This window comes from Manihot esculenta, chromosome 16, assembly GCF_001659605.2.
Source record: "Manihot esculenta cultivar AM560-2 chromosome 16, M.esculenta_v8, whole genome shotgun sequence".
NCBI lineage: Eukaryota > Viridiplantae > Streptophyta > Magnoliopsida > Malpighiales > Euphorbiaceae > Manihot > Manihot esculenta.
The window spans coordinates 31,914,367-31,934,483 of record NC_035176.2 but is presented as its reverse complement, the minus strand read 5'-3'; the positions used below and the strand labels follow the sequence as shown (position 1 = coordinate 31,934,483).

The following is a 20,117-nucleotide window of genomic DNA, read 5'->3' as shown; positions in this document are numbered from 1 at the left end:
AAAAGAGTAAAATTAAAAAATTAAATGTCATTTACTTTCCTCTCTTTGGAAAGTTAAATATTTTTATTTTATTTTTTATTTTTATTTTACTCTCATTCAAATAAAAAAAAAGAAATAATAGAGATGATTATAAGTTTATTTCACCTTTGTATTTTCCTTCCTTATGATTATTTTATTTAAATTAATGTAAAAATAATTTAACTTATTTTATGAAAAATTAAAACTTTGCACATTTTATTTTATAAATTGGATTGTTGTATAAATAAATACAAACGATAATTTATATTTATATTTCACACTTTAAATATTGAATAATAAAATTAAATTTTTTAAATTTACTATAATTATAAATAAGAGAATTAAATTAAATTTATATAAATTAATAATAAATTATAATATAGTTCATAAAATTTTATTTAAATAATAAAATAACTATTAAATATATATTTTTATTATGATAATATTATTTTTTATTAATTTCATTATTTATTCTTTATTTTCACTTTTATATAATATTATAAATATTTATAAAACTTAAAATATAAAAAAAATTCACAATTTAAAACATATAATATTTAATGTTAATTAAAATATTATTAAGAATAAATTATACTTTAATTTTTATACTCTAAGCGTAATTAATGAATTAATCTTTAAATTTTTTAAATTAATCACTTAAATCTTTTCATAATCAATCAATTTAAATAATATAATTCATTTATATTTATCTTATTTATCTAAATTAATAAATTAAAAAGATAATAAATATTTTAAATATCTAAAATATCTATATAAATATTTAAATTGAGTGAAATATTTTATATTATATAAATTATATTTTAATTTTTAAATTTTAACGTAATTAATATATTAATTTTTATATTTTTAAAATTAAATTATTAATTCTCTATTTCCAATCCATATAAAATTATAATTATTTCATTCACTAAAAATATTAATTTAAAACTGACAGGTGATCAAATTTTTGATAGTATAATTTTTATCTAAAATTTTTTTAACAATTTATAATTTATTTGAAGTTTTAAAATTATCAAATATTAAAGTATTTTAATAAATAAAATTTAAATAATAAAAAGCGTTAAAATGTAATTGAATATGATAATTTGTATATAAATTAATTAAAATTTAAATGTATTTTAAATGAAAAATAAAGGATTAAGATATTTAATTTTTAATAAATAATAAAAATTAGATAAAATTCTAGCTACTTAATATTTTTAATTTAAAAATGAGATAATAAAAATATTTTTATATTTTTAATTGTAAAAATTAAATAAAAAGATGGGAATCTAAATAAATGAATTATAAAAGATTTAAATATTTAATTTTAAAAATATAAAACGGTTAATTATACATATAATTTATTTATTTAAAATAATAAGAAAAATATTTTTATACAAAAAAATTTAATAAAATCACACATTATTTAAACGGATTAATTATATAAATATTTAAATATTCAATTTAAAAATATTTATTAAATATATTAAAATTTAAAAATAAAATATAATTTATTTTTATTATTAAAATAATAAATAAAAATAATTTTATATTATAAAATAATTTTAACCATGAGCGATTATTAAAAAAACATAAAATCTTTAGTCAATAATTAATTAATAGTAATTTATACTTTTTATTAACAGAATAATTATTTTATTAGATAAAAAATAAATTTAAAAATTAATTCATTATAAAAAATTTAATGAAAAATTATTCTATTGGTTTTGTTAAATCTAAAATGGTGCTAATAAATTACTAAAATAAAATTCAGGTAATATAATTATTTAATATATGATTAATCTATTAATTTAAAAAAATTATTAAAATATTTTTAAAATATTAAAAAATCTATTACTCAGTCTTCCACCAACTTTAAATATTAAGGATTTTATTATTTAAATAAAATTTATTAATAAATTCATTAATTTTATAAAAATTACATTAATTAATTTTTTAAAAAATAAAATAATAAAAAATTAATTAATAGGTTTTTTAATACCTAAAAATGTAAACATATGTTTCAAAATAAAAAATTAACTAGTAATTATCACTAAACCTTAAAAACTAGAGAGTAATTCTCCTAAGATGTATGAGTAGAGGTCCCACATCAAGTGATGCCCAGATGCACTAGATAATTTGCCCTCGCTGCCCTTAATTTGTCCTTTTTATCCCTTGGCCTCAAAGGAAGAAGTCCAGTGTTTTTCTCCGTAGAAATACGCTTCACTGTGATGCTGTTGCTGTGTTCTCTTCTTCGTACATTAGGAAGCTTTCCTCCCTCACGACTCGACCACCGTCCTGGCCCACGATAGCTCCCCTAGTTACTTTATTAACTCCTGCTTATATTTAAGCTCGCATCAAAATTTTTCTCGGGCTGTCAAAGTATTTTGATATCGTTTTTCATCTTTCAGATCCTTTGTAGATAACTGGATATTCGAAACGTTATCGAGGTATTGATTTTGTAATTTGGATAAGTTCCGCAAATGAAGTAATGCTTCTTTTTGTATCGTTTTGCTTTTGATCTCATGAGGACCCATTTGATTTCTATTTTTTTGAAGGTTATTATAGTTTTTTTTTTTTTTTATCGTAAAAAACTGGAAGTTTTTCTTTTGTTGTTTAATTTTTCACAGGTTTGTCAATTCTGCTTCCTTGTAGCTTTGCAGCAACAATTGATCGGATGCTGCAGCCTCTTCGCACGGTTTGTTTTGGATCCTCTGGTGCATTTAACAATCTGGTTGTTATTGAAAGATTGCATTAATATACGTGGAGTTCGCTTTAATTATGAATTAGCTTATAGATTTCTTTCTGTTGTGTGTTGCTAATAAGTAAATAGAAATAGAAATTTTCATGTAGATCCTTCTCTTGTATGTGCTTTTATAGCTACCAGGTGGTGCTAATATCTGATTGCAGGGAAAGCAAGGGATGGGAAGCAGAAAAAAAGAGAGGAAAATAGTCATATCTTAAAAATAAAAACTTCTAACAAGACTGATCTGGACGGCATGCTTTCAAAGATTTGTAATATTTAAGAATTAAGACAGAGTAATGAGATACCATGGAAAATGCAGACCACAATGATGCAAAATAAAGTTGACGTTAACTGGTAATGAGGTGGAATGAATACTGTGATGTTACCTAAAATCTTAAAATTGGGTGATTTGGAGTGTAGGCTTGCTGCATTTTCGGCATGTGGGGAAATTCAACATACAAACGGACCTCATCAAGAGATTATACAAATGTAGTGGATGTAGAAGATAATTCAGGTAAAATCCATCTACTAAAGCATTCAGCGTCAATGGTTTAGTTCACTTTATCATTAATTTTTCTATAGCTTCCCTTGTGGTTACCTGACCACTTTTCACTAGCGGATTGTGTGGTTTTTAGTTATCAATCTGAAATAGAACCTAAAGCTATGGCAAATCTCAAGTTTGATGCATAGTTTTCTTGTTTTTGGCACTATCAGTTTTGGGTTTCTGTTCTTTCTTTGTTGTGCTTGTGTAAAATATTTACAGTTGTTTAGGTGGTTTTTCTTTGATTTTTCAAATTTTAATGAATCATCTAAGATATCTGAATTTGATCTCATTGTTTGTTGGTTTAGCTCTTGTACAAAACAATGAGGATCCAGAAGCTTCGAATCCTTCATGGAGGCTTTCTCTTCCACATATACTGGTGGCAACCATATCATCCTTCTTATTTGGCTACCACATAGGGTGTGTGCACTTTTTGGGCTCATGTTTTGCAGTTTTTCTTTTTACATCACTGGTGCCATTTTTGGTAGATGGTGATGTGATGACTTGGATATTTGCCTTTTGTAGTGTGGTGAATGAACCACTTGAAAGCATCTCATCGGATCTTGGATTCAATGGAAATACCTTGGCAGAAGGTGACATATAATGTTGCTTTCCATTTTGGCTTTTGGTATAATCTATTCTGATGTCCTTCATTTGAATGAAATCTCCAACTAATAATTAATTTCTACTGAAGGCCTGGTGGTTAGCACATGTTTGGGTGGTGCCTTGATTGGATCCTTGTTTAGCGGATGGATTGCTGATGGGTTTGGGCGCCGTAGGGCTTTTCAGTTGTGTGCTTTGCCCATGGTTATTGGTGCTTCTATAAGGTAATATTCCTTCTGCAGGAAGCAAATCTCATATTTCCTTTTTGCTTTATTAGTCAATTTCTAACTTAGGTTCTTAAGTTAATATTTTACTCGAGAATGTTTCTCTTGGATAAATGCAAAGAACTTTGTTGAGAAAAACTATAATTAGGCTCAGAGACATGGGTGTTTTGCCCCATTTAGACAATTCCTAACTCAGGTTCTTAAGTTAATATTTTACTCGAGAATGTTTTTCTTGGATAAATCAAAAGAACTTTGTTGAGAAAAACTATAATTAGGCTCACAGGCATGGGTGTTTTGCAACTGTACATAAACTACTCCATGCATATATAAACACAACCAAGTTCACACTCTCAAGCACACAAATGAAAAATAGAAGGTGTGAAGGAAAAATTTAGTGTAATGCAATTATCTGTTCATACCCATAGCTGTAACTTGATCAAACTATATTGGACTGCTTTTACTTGTTTGGAGGTAACAATGGGTAGTATGCTGTAAATTGTTCCTTTTACAGCCTTTTTTAATCTGCATAATATTTCGTTTCTTCTCTTTCTTCATTATAACATGCAGATTAGTCCTCACTATGCACCTCGTCTTTTTTACTTTTCTGATTTAAAATCTGAGTTAATTTTGACATCTGGAATGATGCGCATTCTCAGTGCAACAGCAACAAATTTAGCTGCTATGCTTTTTGGAAGATTACTAGTAGGGATGGGAATTGGTGTTGGGCCCCCTGTAGCATCTCTTTATGTGACAGAGGTATCTAATTGATTTACTTGCACTTCAATGAGTACTATTTGATCTTTCTTTGCATAAGTGTAGGAAGTGTTTCCACAATCCCCCTTTTTATTTTGGTTAACCTTGTTGGTGTAATCAGGTTTCTCCTGCTTTTATAAGGGGCACTTATGGAAGCTTCATCCAGATTGGAAACTGTATTGGACTTATGGGGGCTCTGTTCATTGGAATCCCTGTCAGAGAAATTGCAGGCTGGTAAGATATGTTACTTTAGAACCCACTGTTAGTGCTCCATATTCAGAATTTCAACTTTCAAGCACCCAATTTGAAATATGCTCAGGTGGCGCATCTGTTTTTGGGTATCTGCAATTCCTGCTGGAATACTTGCACTTGCCATGGGGTTCTGTGCAGAGAGTCCACATTGGTTATACAAGGTTTGGTTCCATTAAAATTTTCACTTTCTATTAATCTACTTTGATTATGTCAGTTATAAAAACAGAATTTGTCTTATCAATCTCGTATTAAGAAAAATCATCTGAATTGCTTACTGGGGCTGTGCACTTCCTCATCCCTTTGTTTCCATGAAATTTTGTTCTCATTTGCTATACTTTTTTTTAACCTCTCTCCCCCCTCCCCTCCCTCCCTGATCATGCGTTGATGCTCAATATTTAACTTTTAGATTTTTAAACAATCTTTGCATTTATATATTCTGATAACTTCCTGGCCTTAACACTAATAAAAGAACTTTTTCTCCCAAAAATTCATTGCAAAGTATAATATATGTTACAGCATGATCTGAAATCCTCATGAGTGCAAGATCTGCTGTTTTACTAGTGCTTATGTTGAAGATGGATGCTTATAGCTTCTTATTTGTTGAGACAGCAAGGAAGAAGCGCTGAAGCTGAAATTGAATTTGAGAAGCTTTTAGGTAAAGGACTCGTCAAATTTGCAATGCACGAGTTATCCAAATTAGACAGAGGGGATGACACCGACACTGTGAAGCTCTCCGAATTGTTTTATGGTCGCCATTTTAGAGGTACATGATTTTCTTCTTTGTGGGTGTATTCCTACTATAGGAGTGAGCTGCTTTGAACGAACTTTCAAATTGATTTTCTTGAGAAATTGAGTTCAGTTTATTTTGTAGTTCAATTCTATATGAAAGTATAAAAGTTTGGTATATTTAGTTTGGTTTGGTTATTAAATCAAAATTTTCAGAATAACCAGGACACTGGGTTTTGTAATTTAGACATTAGGATTATTGTATCTCTCCTAATTTGTGAAACGAATCTGAAAATAAGTAACAAAAAAGGAAAAGAGAGTCCTAAATCAGTCCAAAACTGATGAATTAGACTAGTTTTCATTTTGATTTTACTCGCTTATTCAGTTCGGTTTAAACCAGGGTATAGGAGGGGCGCTAGGGGAGCCATGGCCCCTATCCCTCTAAAATGTTCTTTTATATACCTACATATATACTTCTTGGAATTTTTTTTAATTATTTGGTCCCTTCAAAAATAATTTATGTTATTTTATTGTGGCATAGTTAATGTGAAAAATCAAACAATTTATTTCTTATTATATATTTCAATAAATTTTCATAGCATTGATAGTCTCAAACAAATGTAGCTTAACGATATTATGTTATATTATCTTTTGACTTTATAATATTAACTCCTCAAAATATAAGTAATGAGTGAACTATTTTTTGAATTAATTTTATATACACTATTGACCCCCTCAAAAAAATATTTCTCTGTTTCTACACTGGTTCATCATTATCCCTTAATATTCAGTTGCTCGGTTTTGAGATTTTTTTTCAAAGCTGTTCGAACAGAGAGCACAGATGCTAACCCTACCTGCGGGCATTGTGATTGTGTGTAGCTTTCTGATGGCAGTCATTTCCTCTTTTTCTCCTTTTTTTTTTCGCTTTTTTTGCCTGTTTCCGTTAGGCTTTGTTATTCACATGTTCCTTTTGCAGTTGTTTTTATTGGATCAACCCTATTTGCTTTACAACAGCTCTCTGGTATAAATGCTGTGTTTTATTTCTCTTCAACTGTATTTAAAAGTGCGGGAGTACCGTCAGACCTGGCAAATGTCTTTGTCGGAATTGCAAATCTATCAGGTATAATAACATCACAGCTACTTTCATGTGCATGGTCATTGTTGCAAATTGTCTTGAACCATAATCTTAATTGCCTCCAGGATCTATTGGTGCAATGGTGTTGATGGATAAACTAGGAAGAAAGGTGTTGCTTCTGGGGAGCTTTTTTGGAATGGTATGTTCCATTTTTTTTCCATGGGAAGTTTCGTGTGTAAGGAGTGTTGCATTTATGAATCTAAGCTACTTGTGAAACGGAAAATATCTGGAGAAGGGCAGAAGGAAAAACCTACTTTCCTTTTGAATCAAACAGTAGGTAGGAACAAGACAACTTTTCTGTTCTTAGTTTGTGGGAGGTCATTAATACCAGGGAAAGTGTTAGTGAGATGATCTAATATATCCCTCTAAAGTCTGAACTCCTGTTTTCAGGGAAAATACGAAAAACAGATTTTATTCAAACAGCTGTTTAATCTTCCAGAATAAAGGAAAATAACCGTCTAGTGGAGCAATTTTTTGAATGGGCTAGGTGATTTATAGCCCTTCTATTCTTTTACCCTTTGTTTGGATTGAAGGAATGGAAGAGAGAAGAGAGAAGAAGAAATTTGATTTCCATAAATTCTCTTATTTGGATACCAAATAGAGGAGATTAAAGAAGAGAAAAGAGGAAAAATTACATTTCCCAATTCCTTGTATTTAACCCAAAATACTTCTCCCAAAGTAGTGGGAAAATGGAGAGATATTGGTATTATTTGTATTAAAATACTTAAATGCCCTCTTTTCTTTAAGCATCTATTTCTTAGCTTGTGAGAGTATAATAGTCATTTCTCACCTTTTTTTCAGAAGAAAAATTATATTTCTCCTATATTCTAATAATCTATCCAAACAATATTAATTAAATCAAATTTCTTTTCTCTTTATTCACAGCTAAGAAACATGGGCGCTTTTTTTATCCCTTTCCTGTTTACGTCAAAGACTCATGCAGCTTGTCTGTTGCGTTACTTTTGCTGTCTTCTTTTTTTCTAAAAGCATCTATGTCTTAGCTTGTGAGAGTATAATGGTTATTTTTGACCTTTTTTTTTTCAAAAGAAAAATTATATTTCTCCTATACTCTAATAATCTATCCAAACTATATTAATTAAATCAAATTTTTAGTCTTTACTTTTCTCTTTTATTTGTCCTTTTTAGTTTCTCTTCAATTTCCTTACAGAAATTAAGCATCCAAAGAAAGGGTTAATTAAGCTTTATCCACAGCTAAGAAACACATGTTTTTATCTTTTTATTTTTGTTTACGTAAAAGAATCGTGTAGTTTGTCTGTTGCGTTTTCCTGCTACTCTTCTTGCCCAGCACCATGCTTTCCTGCAGCATTTTTTCCCACTCTGCTGTTTCCTGCGGCCTTTTCCACATTTGCCAGCATCCTTGCCTCATTATGTGTTCTAATATAATCTATGCATTTTCTTCTGGTCTAATTATATTAAAAAACTAAACCTTTACGCGAATATGCATTTTAATCTAGATTTTTTAATTTTGGCATTTTAGGCCCAATTGCTATAATTGGTTGCAGTTTTATACAACTGACTTGAAATTAGAAAAAAAAAATAATCATTAACTTTTTTGTCTTCTCTCTTGTTCTCTAACATGTTCATTAGTTTTTTTCTTTATATCTTTAGTGTATAAAATATTATGATTTTTGAAAACGATGATGAAAAGAAAAGGAAAGAAGTTTTGAGAGAAAAATGCTTGATAATTCCCCTCAAGCCAATTGAGGTATATATACTATTTACAAAAATACATATTAGGTAAGAAAATAAATTAATTCCTTAATTATAGTCTAATTTATCTCAATCATAAGTTTTTTTCTTTAATGTATAAAATATTATGGTTTTTGAAAACGATGATGAAAAGAAGAGAAAAGCAGAAACTTTAAGAGAAAATTGTTTGATAATTCCCCTCAAGCCAATTGGGGTATATATATTATTTACAAAAATACATATTAGGTGAGAAAATAAATTAATTCCTTAATTATAGTCTAATTTATCCCAATCATATCACATAATCATGTCTCTAATTATGTATATAATCACTATAAATCTAGACTATTTACAAAAAGTATCTCAACACTCTCCCTTCAAGCTGGAGCGTATATGTCATATGCTCCAAGCTAGTTACAAATATATTCGATTCGTGAACCCCCAAAGAGATTTTGTGAAAACATTAGCTAGTTTGATCCTTTGAGTTGACAAAACTAGTAGAAATGCATGCCGACTCAATCTTTTGCATAATAAAATGGCAATTCACCTGTATGTGCTTCGTCCTCTCATGAAAAACTGGATTTGATGCAATATGGAGGGCAGCTTGATTATCACATATTAGTTTCATTTGGCTAGTATCGTTATATTTCAAATACTAAAGGAGTTGCTTCAACTAAATGAGTTTGCATGTTGCCAAAGCCATAGCTCAATATTATGCTTCTGCACTTAATCTTGCAACCACACCTTGTTTTTTACTTTTTCAGGATATAAGATTCCCTCCAATCATAATACAATATCCTGAAGTAGATCGTCTATCTGAAAGGGAATCTATTCAATTTGCATCAGAATAACCAACAATTTGTGAGTGATCCTTGTCCTCATAGAGTAGACTCTGTCCTGGAGTTCCTTTGATATATTTAAGAATACGAATGACTGCATTCCAATGACTACTGTATAGGGTTTGAAGAAATTGACTAACCACACTTACAACAAAGGAAATATCTGGTTGTGTGATAGTGAGATAATTGAGTTTGCCAACTAATCTGTATTTAGTAGGATCTTTAAGTGGCTCCCCCCTATTCAGAAACAAGTTTGACATTTGGATCTATAGGAGTGTCCACATGTCTACAGTCTAACATGTCGGTTTCTTCCAATATATTCAAAGCATATTTCCGTTGGAAAATCGCAATACCTGTTTTAGACTGTGCCACTTTAATCCCCAAGAAATACTTCAATTTCTCCAGGTCTTTAGTTTGGAAATGACTGAACAAATGTTGCTTAAGCTGAGAGATTCCGTCATGATTATTTCATGTAATGACAATATCATCAACATAGACCACTAAGTAGATGCATCTATCGCTATTATGACAAAAAAATACGAAATGATCAGAATTACTTCGAGACATTCCAAACTGTTGAATTACAGGACTGAATCGTTCAAATCATGCTTTTGGAGACTGTTTTAGACTATACAAGGAGCGTCGAAGACGACATACTAAGCTGGACTCCCCTTGAGCAACAAATCCTGGAGGTTGTTCCATATAGACTTCTTCGGCGAGCTCACCATGAAGAAATGCATTTTTAATGTCCAGTTGATGAAGAGTCCAGTGATTAATTGCAGCCAATGGATAAGGAGGCGGACAGAAGCTATTTTGGCTGCTGGAGAGCAAGTATCACTGTAATCAAGCCAAAAAATATGTGTGTAACCTTTAGCTACAAGGCGAGCTTTAAGGCGATCAATTTTGTCATCAGGTCCCACCTTAACTGTGTAAATCCATCGACAACCAACAGTAGACTTGCCAAGTGGTAAAGATATCAGTTCCCAAGTTCTATTATTATGAAGAGCAGTCATCTCCTCAATCATAACATTACACCAACCAGGATGATCCAGTACTTCTCTAACTGTCTTGAGTATAGAAACAGCAGACATGGTGGAAACAAAAGTATAATAGAAAGGAGACAAACGATGGCAACTTACAAAATTATAAATGGAATGAGGATTTCAAGATGAGCAAATACCTTTTCGAAGAATAAGAGGAGTAGCTATTGCTACCGAAGGCATGACTGAAGTAGGTGATGATAGAACTGGAGGTGAGTCATTAGAAATACCTGCATCAGGGAGAGAAGTATTGTTATTAGCAGATGGATGAGGCCTACATGTGTAGACCTGAAGAGGTGGTGTAGGAGTGGGAGATGGACTGACTTGAGGCCAAGGAGAGATAAGAATTGAAGGTATAGGTAAAGCTCTAGTAATAAAGGTTTTGTGCGTTGGACTAGAAGAAAAGTAAGGGAAGGTTTAAAAAAAGGTGACATCTGCAGAGACAAAATATCTGTTAGTAGTGGAATCATAACATTTATAATCTTTTTTAAGTTGAGAATGGCCAAGAAAGACACATTTAACTGATTTTGGCTAGAGTTTGTCTTTACTAAGGGTATGATCATGAACAAAACAAATATATCCAGAAACTCGCAGAGACAACTGGTTGGAGGTTTGGCTGAGAAAGAGAACCAAATGAGGACTTTGATGCTGCAAAATAGAGAAAGACATACGGTTTATCAAGTAGCAGGCGGTAAGGACTGTCTCGCCCCAAAAATGTAGCGAAACATTATGATGTATGTGTAAGGTACGGGTTGCTTCAATCTGAAGAATTTTGAGAGGAATTTTTTATTCTATTCCAATTGAATTGATCTTTACAAGGTTTGAGTATTTATACACAAAGAATCAACCTAAATTAGGAATAGTTACAATAAGAATAAAATCTTTTAAATCAAGCCTAATTAGGATCCCAAAAATTTGAATCCTCGTAATTAAGAACCTTCTATGTTGGTTAACATTCTCTCTCAAGTCGGTGCACAGATATCACACGTGTTCAACTTGCAAATCAAGGTATGATAGGTCTTGTTGCTGACTCTTTTGGTAAACACATCAGTTAGCTGTTCATTAGAAGTCACATAATCTATCCTTAAGACACCATTTATTAACTTCTCTTTCATAAAGCATCGATTAATCTTTACGTGTTTCGTTCGGTCATGTTGAACCGGATTGTGAGCTATACTAATGACAGCATTGTTGTCACAGTACAAGAGGAGTTTGTCTCTCTCTAATAGTTTCAATTCATCCAACAATCTCTGCAACCATAGGAGTTCACAAACACCTTGTGCCATTAGTCTATATTCTGCCTCAGCACTTGATTGAGCAACAATACTTTGCTTTTTGTTTCTCCAAGTGACAAGGTTTCCTCCCACAAGTTTACAGTACCCACTAGTCGACCTTCTATCATTAAGGAATCCAGCCCAATCTGCATCTGTGAATGAATGTATGCGAAAATGATCGTGTTTAGAAAATAGGAGACCTTTTCTAGGAGCAGATTTCAAGTATCGCAAAATGCGAAAAACAGCTTGCATGTGAGACTCACGAGAATCATGCATAAATTGACTGACTAAACTGACTACATATGCGATGTCTGGTCGAGTATGTGAAAGATAAATCAGTATGCCTACCAACCTCTGATATCTGCCCATATTCACTGATTCACCAATTCCTGCTTGTAGCTTGTGATTACTCTCAATGAGAGTTTCTGCTGGTTTGCAACCTAACATACTAGTTTAGATCTAGAATGTATTTTCTCTGAGAAATAAAGATTCCCTTCTTTGACCTGGGAATCTATATTGCAGTTTTCGTAAATTTTTAATTTCAAACTCTTGAGTCAAAAACTTTTTCAGTCGAGTCATCTCTGCAGTGTCATCTCATGTCATTACTATGTCATCAACATAGACTATAAGAAGAGTAATTTTACTCTTGTGATGTCTGATAAATAGGGTATAGTCAGCATTGCTCTGTTGATAGCTAAAGGAAATCATAGCTCTACTGAATCGATCAAACTGGTGACTGTTTCAACCCATACAAAGCCTTCTTTAGCCTGCACACCTTTCCTTGTGTTTTTTCATCAGCAAATCCAGAAGGGATTTTCATATACACTTCCTCCTCCAAGTCTCCGCAGAGGAATGCATTTTTCACATTAAATTGTTGTAGATCCCAATCAAAGTTGACAGCGCAAGATAGCAATACTCTGATTGAGTTCATTTTGGTAACAGGAGCAAATGTCTCCTGGTAATCTGCTCTATAGGTTTGAGTGTGTCCCTTGGCCAGTAGTCTAACTTTGAATCTTTCAATTGATCCATCTGCTTTGTGTTTCACAGTGAACACCCATTTGCAGCCAACAAGTTTCTTCCCAGGTGGAAGAGTGACAAGCTCCCAGGTCTCATTTTTTGCCGGTACTTTCATCTCTTCAATCATTGCTTCTTTCTATTTAGGATCTGCAAGAGCTTCCTTTCAATCCTGTGGAATAGACAAGGCAAAGACTCTATAGGATGGAGACAAAAAATCATAAGAGAGAGTTAGAAATAGAGTGTTTTGTGCAAGATCTAACTCATTTTCTTTGAGCAATTGGTTTATTTAGATCATCAAAGGGTTTAAGGTTTAGGGACGACTCATCAGATGGAGAAGAGAAAGATTCATGACATTGAGTAGGCTGCACAATGGTTTTTTTGCTTCTGTTTTGTCTCTTCTTGAGTATCTCCTTAAATTTGACTTATCTAAACGCCCAATTTGGTCACCAATAGTCTTCTCTTGCATAATAGTCTCCTGATTACCAATAGTCTCCCCCTATATAGTAGTCTCCTCTAGAGTAAACCATTCTAGAGTTATAGAAATCATTTTTTCTCTCTCATTGTCCTCCCCCTGAAGAGGTGATAGGGTAGTACTGAAATAAGGTTCAGGCTCTCTAAATGTAACATTCATACTGACAAAATATTTTCTAGATGGAGGGTGATAGCACTTGTAACCCTTCTGTGTGGGAAAGTATCCAACAAACACACATTTAATAGCTCTCGGATTGAGCTTTCCACTTGCTCTAGTATGAACAAAACACGCGCATCTAAACATTTTTTATGGAATAATATAAGCATTTTTCCCTTGTAATAAACACGTGCATCTAAACATTTTTTATGGAATAATATAAGCATTTTTCCCTTGTAATATCTCTAAAGTGCTTTTAAAGGCAAGAGCTTTAAGAGGCATTCTATTAATGAGATAAGCTACGACTAAGACTGCATCTCCCCAATAGGTTTTTGGAAGGTTCATTGTGAAAATGAGAGATCGGGCTATTTTCAACAAGTGTTTATTTTTTCTTTCAGCAACACTATTTTGGGCACTAGTGTAAAGACAACTAGTTTGATGCAGTATCTTATTAGATTCTAGATAAGCAGAAAATCGGCCATCCATGTACTATGTACCATTATCAATTCTCAAAACTTTTATCTTAACATCAAATTGAGTACAAATCTTCATGTGAAAATATTGAAAGTAAGAAATCATATCACTTTTTGCCTTTTATCAAATAAACCCAAGTCATGCGAGTGCAACAATTAATAAAAGTAGCAAACCAACGATTACCAGATAATGGGACTGTTTGAGTAGGTCCCCATACATCAGAATGGATGGTCACAAAAGGGATTGTACTCCTATTGTTACTGAAGGGATAAAAGGTTCTTATATGCTTAGCATACTCACAAGCATCACAAACTAAAGAATCACATTGAGCCTTGGAAAATAAATCAGGATAAAGTTTCTCTAAAACAAAGAATGATGGGTGTCCGAACCGTTGATGCTACTTTATGATTTCCTAGTTGACATTTTGATTTCTTCCAAGAAGAGCTCGAGGTGAATTCAAACTCAGATTCCCTTCCAACATATATAAGCCATTGTATAGTCTACCATTTCCAATCCTCTTCCCAGTTTAAAGGTCCTGAATATCACAATGGTCAGGAAAAAATTTAATTTTACAGTTAAGTATTTTGGTGAGAGCACTAACAGATAAAAGATTAACAATAAAACAAGGAACATGAAGAACATATGATAGTTTGATATTTAGAGTATAAATAATAGAAACGGTTCCAGATATAGGAGTGGAAGAACCATCTGCGATTCTCACAGTGTCTTTTTTTAGATATAGAAGATAATCAAGGAAGCGTGCAGAAGAGTCCGTCATATGTCTATTTGTACCAGAATCAATAATCCATGGAGCAGAATCAAGAGACAAAACAAAAGCATTATCAGAAGTCCTTACATTATCCACACGAGTCACTACCATTTCAAGAAAAAATCATCCTTTCTGTCAAAATTAGTAGAAAATTATTGTTACTGAAGAAAGAATTACTGTTCACCGGCGAAAAAGGAGAGTCCAGCAGATCATAAGCGCAGCTTGAAGACGAGTCTATCGGAAAAGATCACTGTCGGAAAAACGATCAAAAAACGTCTCCCACGCCGGAAAAAAGTGAACCAAGTCACAGGTCTACACAAGTCAGAAGCGCGACTTGAAGGCGAGTTTGCCAAAAAGGATTGCCATCGAAAAAAGACCACCGGAAAATGTCACACACGTTGGTGCGTGGAAAAGACTCAGAATCCTCATGAGTGTGGCTTTCCGGCGTCGGAGCTAGACGGCTGGCCGGCGACGGTCCGGTGACCCGGCTGGTGGCGGCGGTGAGATGAAAAAAAAATGTTCCTAAATAGAGTAGTACCAAAAAGATAGATCTAGGGTTTTAGAAATCCTAAGAGAAAAATTGAATTTAAACCCTAAAATTAGGAAAAGTGCTCTGACACCATGATGAATTCTGGGAGGAATTTTTTGTTCTTTTCCAATTGAATTGATCTTTACAAAGTTTGAGTATTTATACACAAAGAATCAACCTAAATTAGGAATATTTACAATAAGAATAAAATCTCTTAAATCAAGCCTAATTAGGATTCCAAAGATTTGAATCCTCCTAATTAGGGACATTCTATATTGGTCAACACAATAAAATGCCGATTTTTTCGCTCGATAACACCATTTTATTGAGGAGTATGGGCATAAGAAGTCGGGTGAGTAACACCCTGAGTAGACAAGAAATGAGAAAAAGAAGAGGAAAGATATTCTCGTGCATTATCACTATGCAAAACCTTAATGTGAACCCCAAATTGATTATGAATTTTAGCACAAAATTTTTGAAAAATGGAGAATAACTCAAAGCAATTCTTCATTAAAAAAAAGCCAAGTGCAACGAGAATAATTATCAACAAAAGTAACAAAATATTGAAATCTCAAAGTTGTACTGACACGACTTGGATCCCAAATGTCTGAATGAACAATGTCAAATATCGAGGTGGCCCTGTTATTGACTTGTTTGGGAAATGAAGCCTGAGTTTGTTTTCTAAGTTGACATGACTCACATGCTAAAGAAGACAAAGAAGAAAGACTAGGGACAATTTTCTGCAATTTGAGAAGACTAGGATGTCCCAAACGGTTATAAATAAGCTTAGCGGAAGTGGTAGAAACAAAAGCAAGTGGAGAGGTGGAGAGATGGTACAATCCTTGTGACTCAAATCCTGTTTCAATCATTCTCCCAATACTCCGGTCCTACACCACAACGGAATCAACAGTAAAGATTACCGAACAATTAAAATTTTGATCAATTTGCTAATGGAGATTAAATTATATGGACACTCAGGAGTGAACAAAACAGTAATTAAGGAAATAGAAGGAAAGAGTTGTACTTTTCCTATTCCTTTAACTTGAGTTTGTGAATCATTAACTAAGGTGACTTTAGATGGTGTGGAAGGTGAAACAAGAATAGAGAAAAGACTGTGATTAATAGAGATGTGATCAGAAGCACTAGAGTTTAGGATCCATGGACCAACAGGTGAAGACTTAGTTAGACAAGTAAAGGAATTACCAGAGTGAGCAATGTTGGAAGATGAAGGATGTTGCTTAGTTGTTTGGAACTGCAAGTATTTTTTTTATAGTTTTCTCCAGTTAAAGTGATTGAATCTTGTTCCTGAGATTCTATCGGTAGATTGTGGAAGCGGGCCTTCTTCATTAAATTGGGCAAGATGAACTGCTGACTTGCCAATACTATTGAATTGATTAGGCCATGGTGGTCGGCCATGCAATGCTCAACATACATCCCGTGTGTGACCAATCTTATCATAATAGGAGCAATGGAACTTCTTCCCTTTACCTTTGCGATTTTCTTCTTGTCCTTGATTTTCTTGCTGCACAGCCAAAACTGAGGATTCCATATCAGTAGCTTCACTCTTACTAAGGAAAATACGTAAGAACCTAGTTGACACATCTTCTAAAGTTGGAATAGTTGAACCAGTCAAAATTTGATCTTTCACAGAACAAAGGTCAGATCGCAACCCAATTAATGCTAAAACCATAAAAAATTTATCTCATTGTTTTTCTTGCGCATCAACATCATCGGTAAAAGGCATAAGAGAATTAAATTCATCTTTCAGAGTTTTTACCTGACCCAAGTAACTAGTCATATCCTAATGATTCTGTTGTAAATGAACTATATCCGACACAACCTTATAAATGCGTGGTATGTCATTAGTGTATAATGTTTTGGCCTTAGTCCAAACCTTACAATAAGTTTTGCAAGACTGAAACAAAGCAAACAATTTTGGGTCTAATGAATGCCATAAAAGACTACATAGTTGAGCATCAATCTTAACCCAGTTGGTTCCATCAGTGGCAGTGATATTAGTGACATTTTTTGTTAAATGATCATCATACCCCGTCCTAAAAACCATAATTCTACTGATGCAACCCAAGACACATAATTATTACTTCCTTGCAACTTCACAGTAGCAATTGAAAAGAAAGGTTTAAGGAACTTGTATTGAGGGTGTTCTGCTTCTCAGACATGTCGAGGATTGAATAGGGACTGAATCTGCCAAAAAAGGAGGATTTGTGCCTGTGAACAGTAAATCCGAAGCTATTGTTCACAACGGACGTGTAAAGACGAGCTGGACAGGTGACCAAACCTAGTGGGCTGGAGTTGCTAGCGTCAGGCAATGCTGGAGGAAGGGTCGCCGGCGTGAAAAGGTCGCTGGAGAACGGTTCACGCACTGGCGCGTGTACTGGAGACAGACAACTTGAGCAGCCCACGGAGCCGGTTTGGTGGCGGTGCTTTGGTCACTCATTCTGGAAATTGATAAGCCACTGTTTTGGTGGATAAAATCAGCCCAAAGTGAGGAGTTGATTTTTAAGAAAGAGAAACCGTGGCATGTGCAACTTTGACATCACATGCAAAACAATAATATTTTAAATAAATAGGTGTAATGACAAAATTTTTGTATGGGTAGGTGTTAACAAATTATTTGCCTGGGCAACCTTAACAATTGTTGCTGCTATTGTAAATGGCTGTTCCTCTATAATTTTATCTTTCATGTGAGATAAACGGAGCCTATGTATCTGTTGTCATCTTAGAAGCCTGATCTTCTATATGGTGCGATTTCTCCATTCAGGCAATATCCATGGGCTTTCAAGTTGCTGGAGCAAGTTCTTATGTGTTAGGATCTGGAGCTTTGTACCTGTCTGTTGGTGGCATGCTTATGTGAGTATTGGTTTTCCTCGTAACTGTTAAATTATATTATGTTCCTTGTTATAATGCATATCATGTTAACAATGGGCCCCTTTTGCTTAACAATGACCCTAGGATCAGAGCGTGACGACACTCATTTTCTTGCATAGAAGTCTTCCATTTTACTGTAGTTTATTCATATTGCCTTTCATCCTAAATGAACAATCCTTGCCCAAAAAGGTAAAAACATAAACTAGATAGATGCAGGATCAACACTTGTAATGATGATCACTTGCTAATTGCCTCATCTCTGGCCATCATCACATCCAAGTGGTAGGTCTGTAAATCTAGTAGTAAGGGGATCAATGAAATGGGTAGGTCTTTGAGAAAGTCTTGTACTTGATTCCTTTTGGCAGCCACTTAGAAAAACTCATAATTAATCTAAGATGTTGGCAGTGGCAACAGATGACAAAAATGTAAATTTCTGAATTGACAATGTCAGGACATGTGCCCATATCTGAGAACTTCTCTGTACAGGTATGTCTTCACATTTGCTTTAGGAGCTGGTCCAGTTCCAGGTCTACTCCTACCAGAGATTTTCCCCAATCGAATCAGGGCAAAAGCTATGGCAGTCTGTATGTCAGTGCACTGGGTAAACTCTGTTACCATTTCGATCCTAGTATTCCTTCATTTGTCCATCTCTTGTAAATCACAAGTCAAAATCAACTTCAGGTGATCAATTTCTTTGTGGGCTTGCTATTTTTGCCATTGCTGAAGCAACTTGGACCACAGCTATTGTACACCATATTTGCCACATTTTGCATGATTGCAGTAGTTTTTGTGAAGAGGAATGTTATGGAAACAAAGGGAAAATCACTACAAGAAATCGAGATAGCTCTCCTCCCCCCAGAATAGAGATTTCATCTCTTTTAAATATGTCCCTCAGTGGACTATACACCGGTAGAGTGAAGTTTAGCTGATGTAGCTTAAGCATCAGTCGTCTCATATTGCGAAAAGTATTCATATGCTGCATCCCAAGGGAAGAAACATGCTCTAGAGTAGCTTTAAGCATAAATCTGAATTGCAGAACATGTTCATGAGCTGGGGAATCTGAAGGTAGAGTAAGAATGATATGCTTGAGCAGTGGCTTGTTTGTGACCAACTCTGTTGAGCAGGCGAGTGCCTTTTATGGAGTTCTACGGGACAGGCTTTCACTTTAGTAGGCAAATATCTAGAACTTGGGTTTTGTACCCTCGACTGTGTACCTTCCTGAAAATTATTAGTGTATTATGGAAGTTGTTAATTTTCCTTTTTATTCCCAATGGGACATGCAAATCTCAGAATTTGCAGTACCATGACGAGCGAGATAAGAATTGCAATAATTTCTTCCATTTCATTAAAATTTTCAACTAGTGAATTGAGATGGGGGCATGCAGTGTACAACTCTTCTGGAAATGTTCACTGGCAAAATGGCATCTTCCATCAAACTGGATTAACAAATTTACCATTGCATTCGTTTAAAATCATTTTGAAACAGATTTACCATTTCATTGTTTTAACATGAAAACGCAAAGGATTTTGGGACAAAAAAATATGTTGCATAATTAAATTATGAGATTCCAGAGCTACAGAAAACAGACCTCATTGTCTTTGAGCACAGAACAACTGCAGGGAAAAACCAGTACAGGTGGTTGTGATGTTCATTTTAGAGGCAAACTCATTAAAATCAGAATCAGATTCTCTGACGTTGTAGTCATACCATCCACCGGGAGAATCTTCATCTTGTCCACCATTTGTCAAAGGCACATGAAGCTCTGACATGGGAACTGGAAGAGGCTCTTTGCTGAGCACTCGTGATGGAGCAGTTCCATTGCTGTAGACTAGCGAGACTTCATCATGGGACAAATTAGGGAGGCAGGCTTCTTAATCAATAGGCTTTCCGATATTGGCAAAAGAAATTGTTCCATAATCAGGCAGTTTTCAATGTCCTCACCACAT

At 33.6% G+C, this 20,117-nt stretch overlaps 1 protein-coding gene and 1 long non-coding RNA gene across 3 annotated transcripts; both read left to right on the top strand.

Moving 5' to 3' along the window:
* Positions 1-2,181: 2,181 nt before the first annotated feature.
* On the top strand, positions 2,182-19,521 carry LOC110603574 (probable plastidic glucose transporter 2). Of its 2 annotated transcripts, none has more exons than XM_021741334.2 (15): positions 2,182-2,471; positions 2,677-2,719; positions 3,188-3,281; positions 3,617-3,728; positions 3,834-3,901; positions 4,003-4,135; positions 4,792-4,891; positions 5,010-5,122; positions 5,208-5,301; positions 5,750-5,903; positions 6,843-6,986; positions 7,067-7,140; positions 18,064-18,152; positions 18,657-18,771; positions 18,852-19,521. In XM_021741334.2, the coding sequence occupies exons 2-15, from the start codon at positions 2,699-2,701 to the stop codon at positions 19,032-19,034; spliced, it is 1,494 nt and encodes a 497-aa protein (XP_021597026.1). In that variant the 5' UTR covers positions 2,182-2,471; positions 2,677-2,698; the 3' UTR covers positions 19,035-19,521. The 2 variants fall into 2 exon arrangements, with proteins under 2 accessions (XP_021597026.1, XP_021597025.1); XM_021741333.2 differs by having other exon boundaries at positions 2,652-2,719.
* LOC110603576 lies at positions 7,147-8,060 on the top strand. The gene is made up of 2 exons (XR_002486149.2): positions 7,147-7,278; positions 7,392-8,060. It is a non-coding gene; the product is annotated as an uncharacterized LOC110603576 (long non-coding RNA).
* Positions 19,522-20,117: the final 596 nt, after the last annotated feature.

Coding starts and splice junctions, on each gene's coding strand:
- LOC110603574 (XM_021741334.2), top strand. CDS start 2,699: ATGCTGCAGCCTCTTCGCACG. Junction 4,892..5,009: donor CATCTCTTTATGTGACAGAG/GTATCTAATTGA, acceptor TGGTGTAATCAG/GTTTCTCCTGCTTTTATAAG. Junction 7,141..18,063: donor TGGGGAGCTTTTTTGGAATG/GTATGTTCCATT, acceptor TTCTCCATTCAG/GCAATATCCATGGGCTTTCA.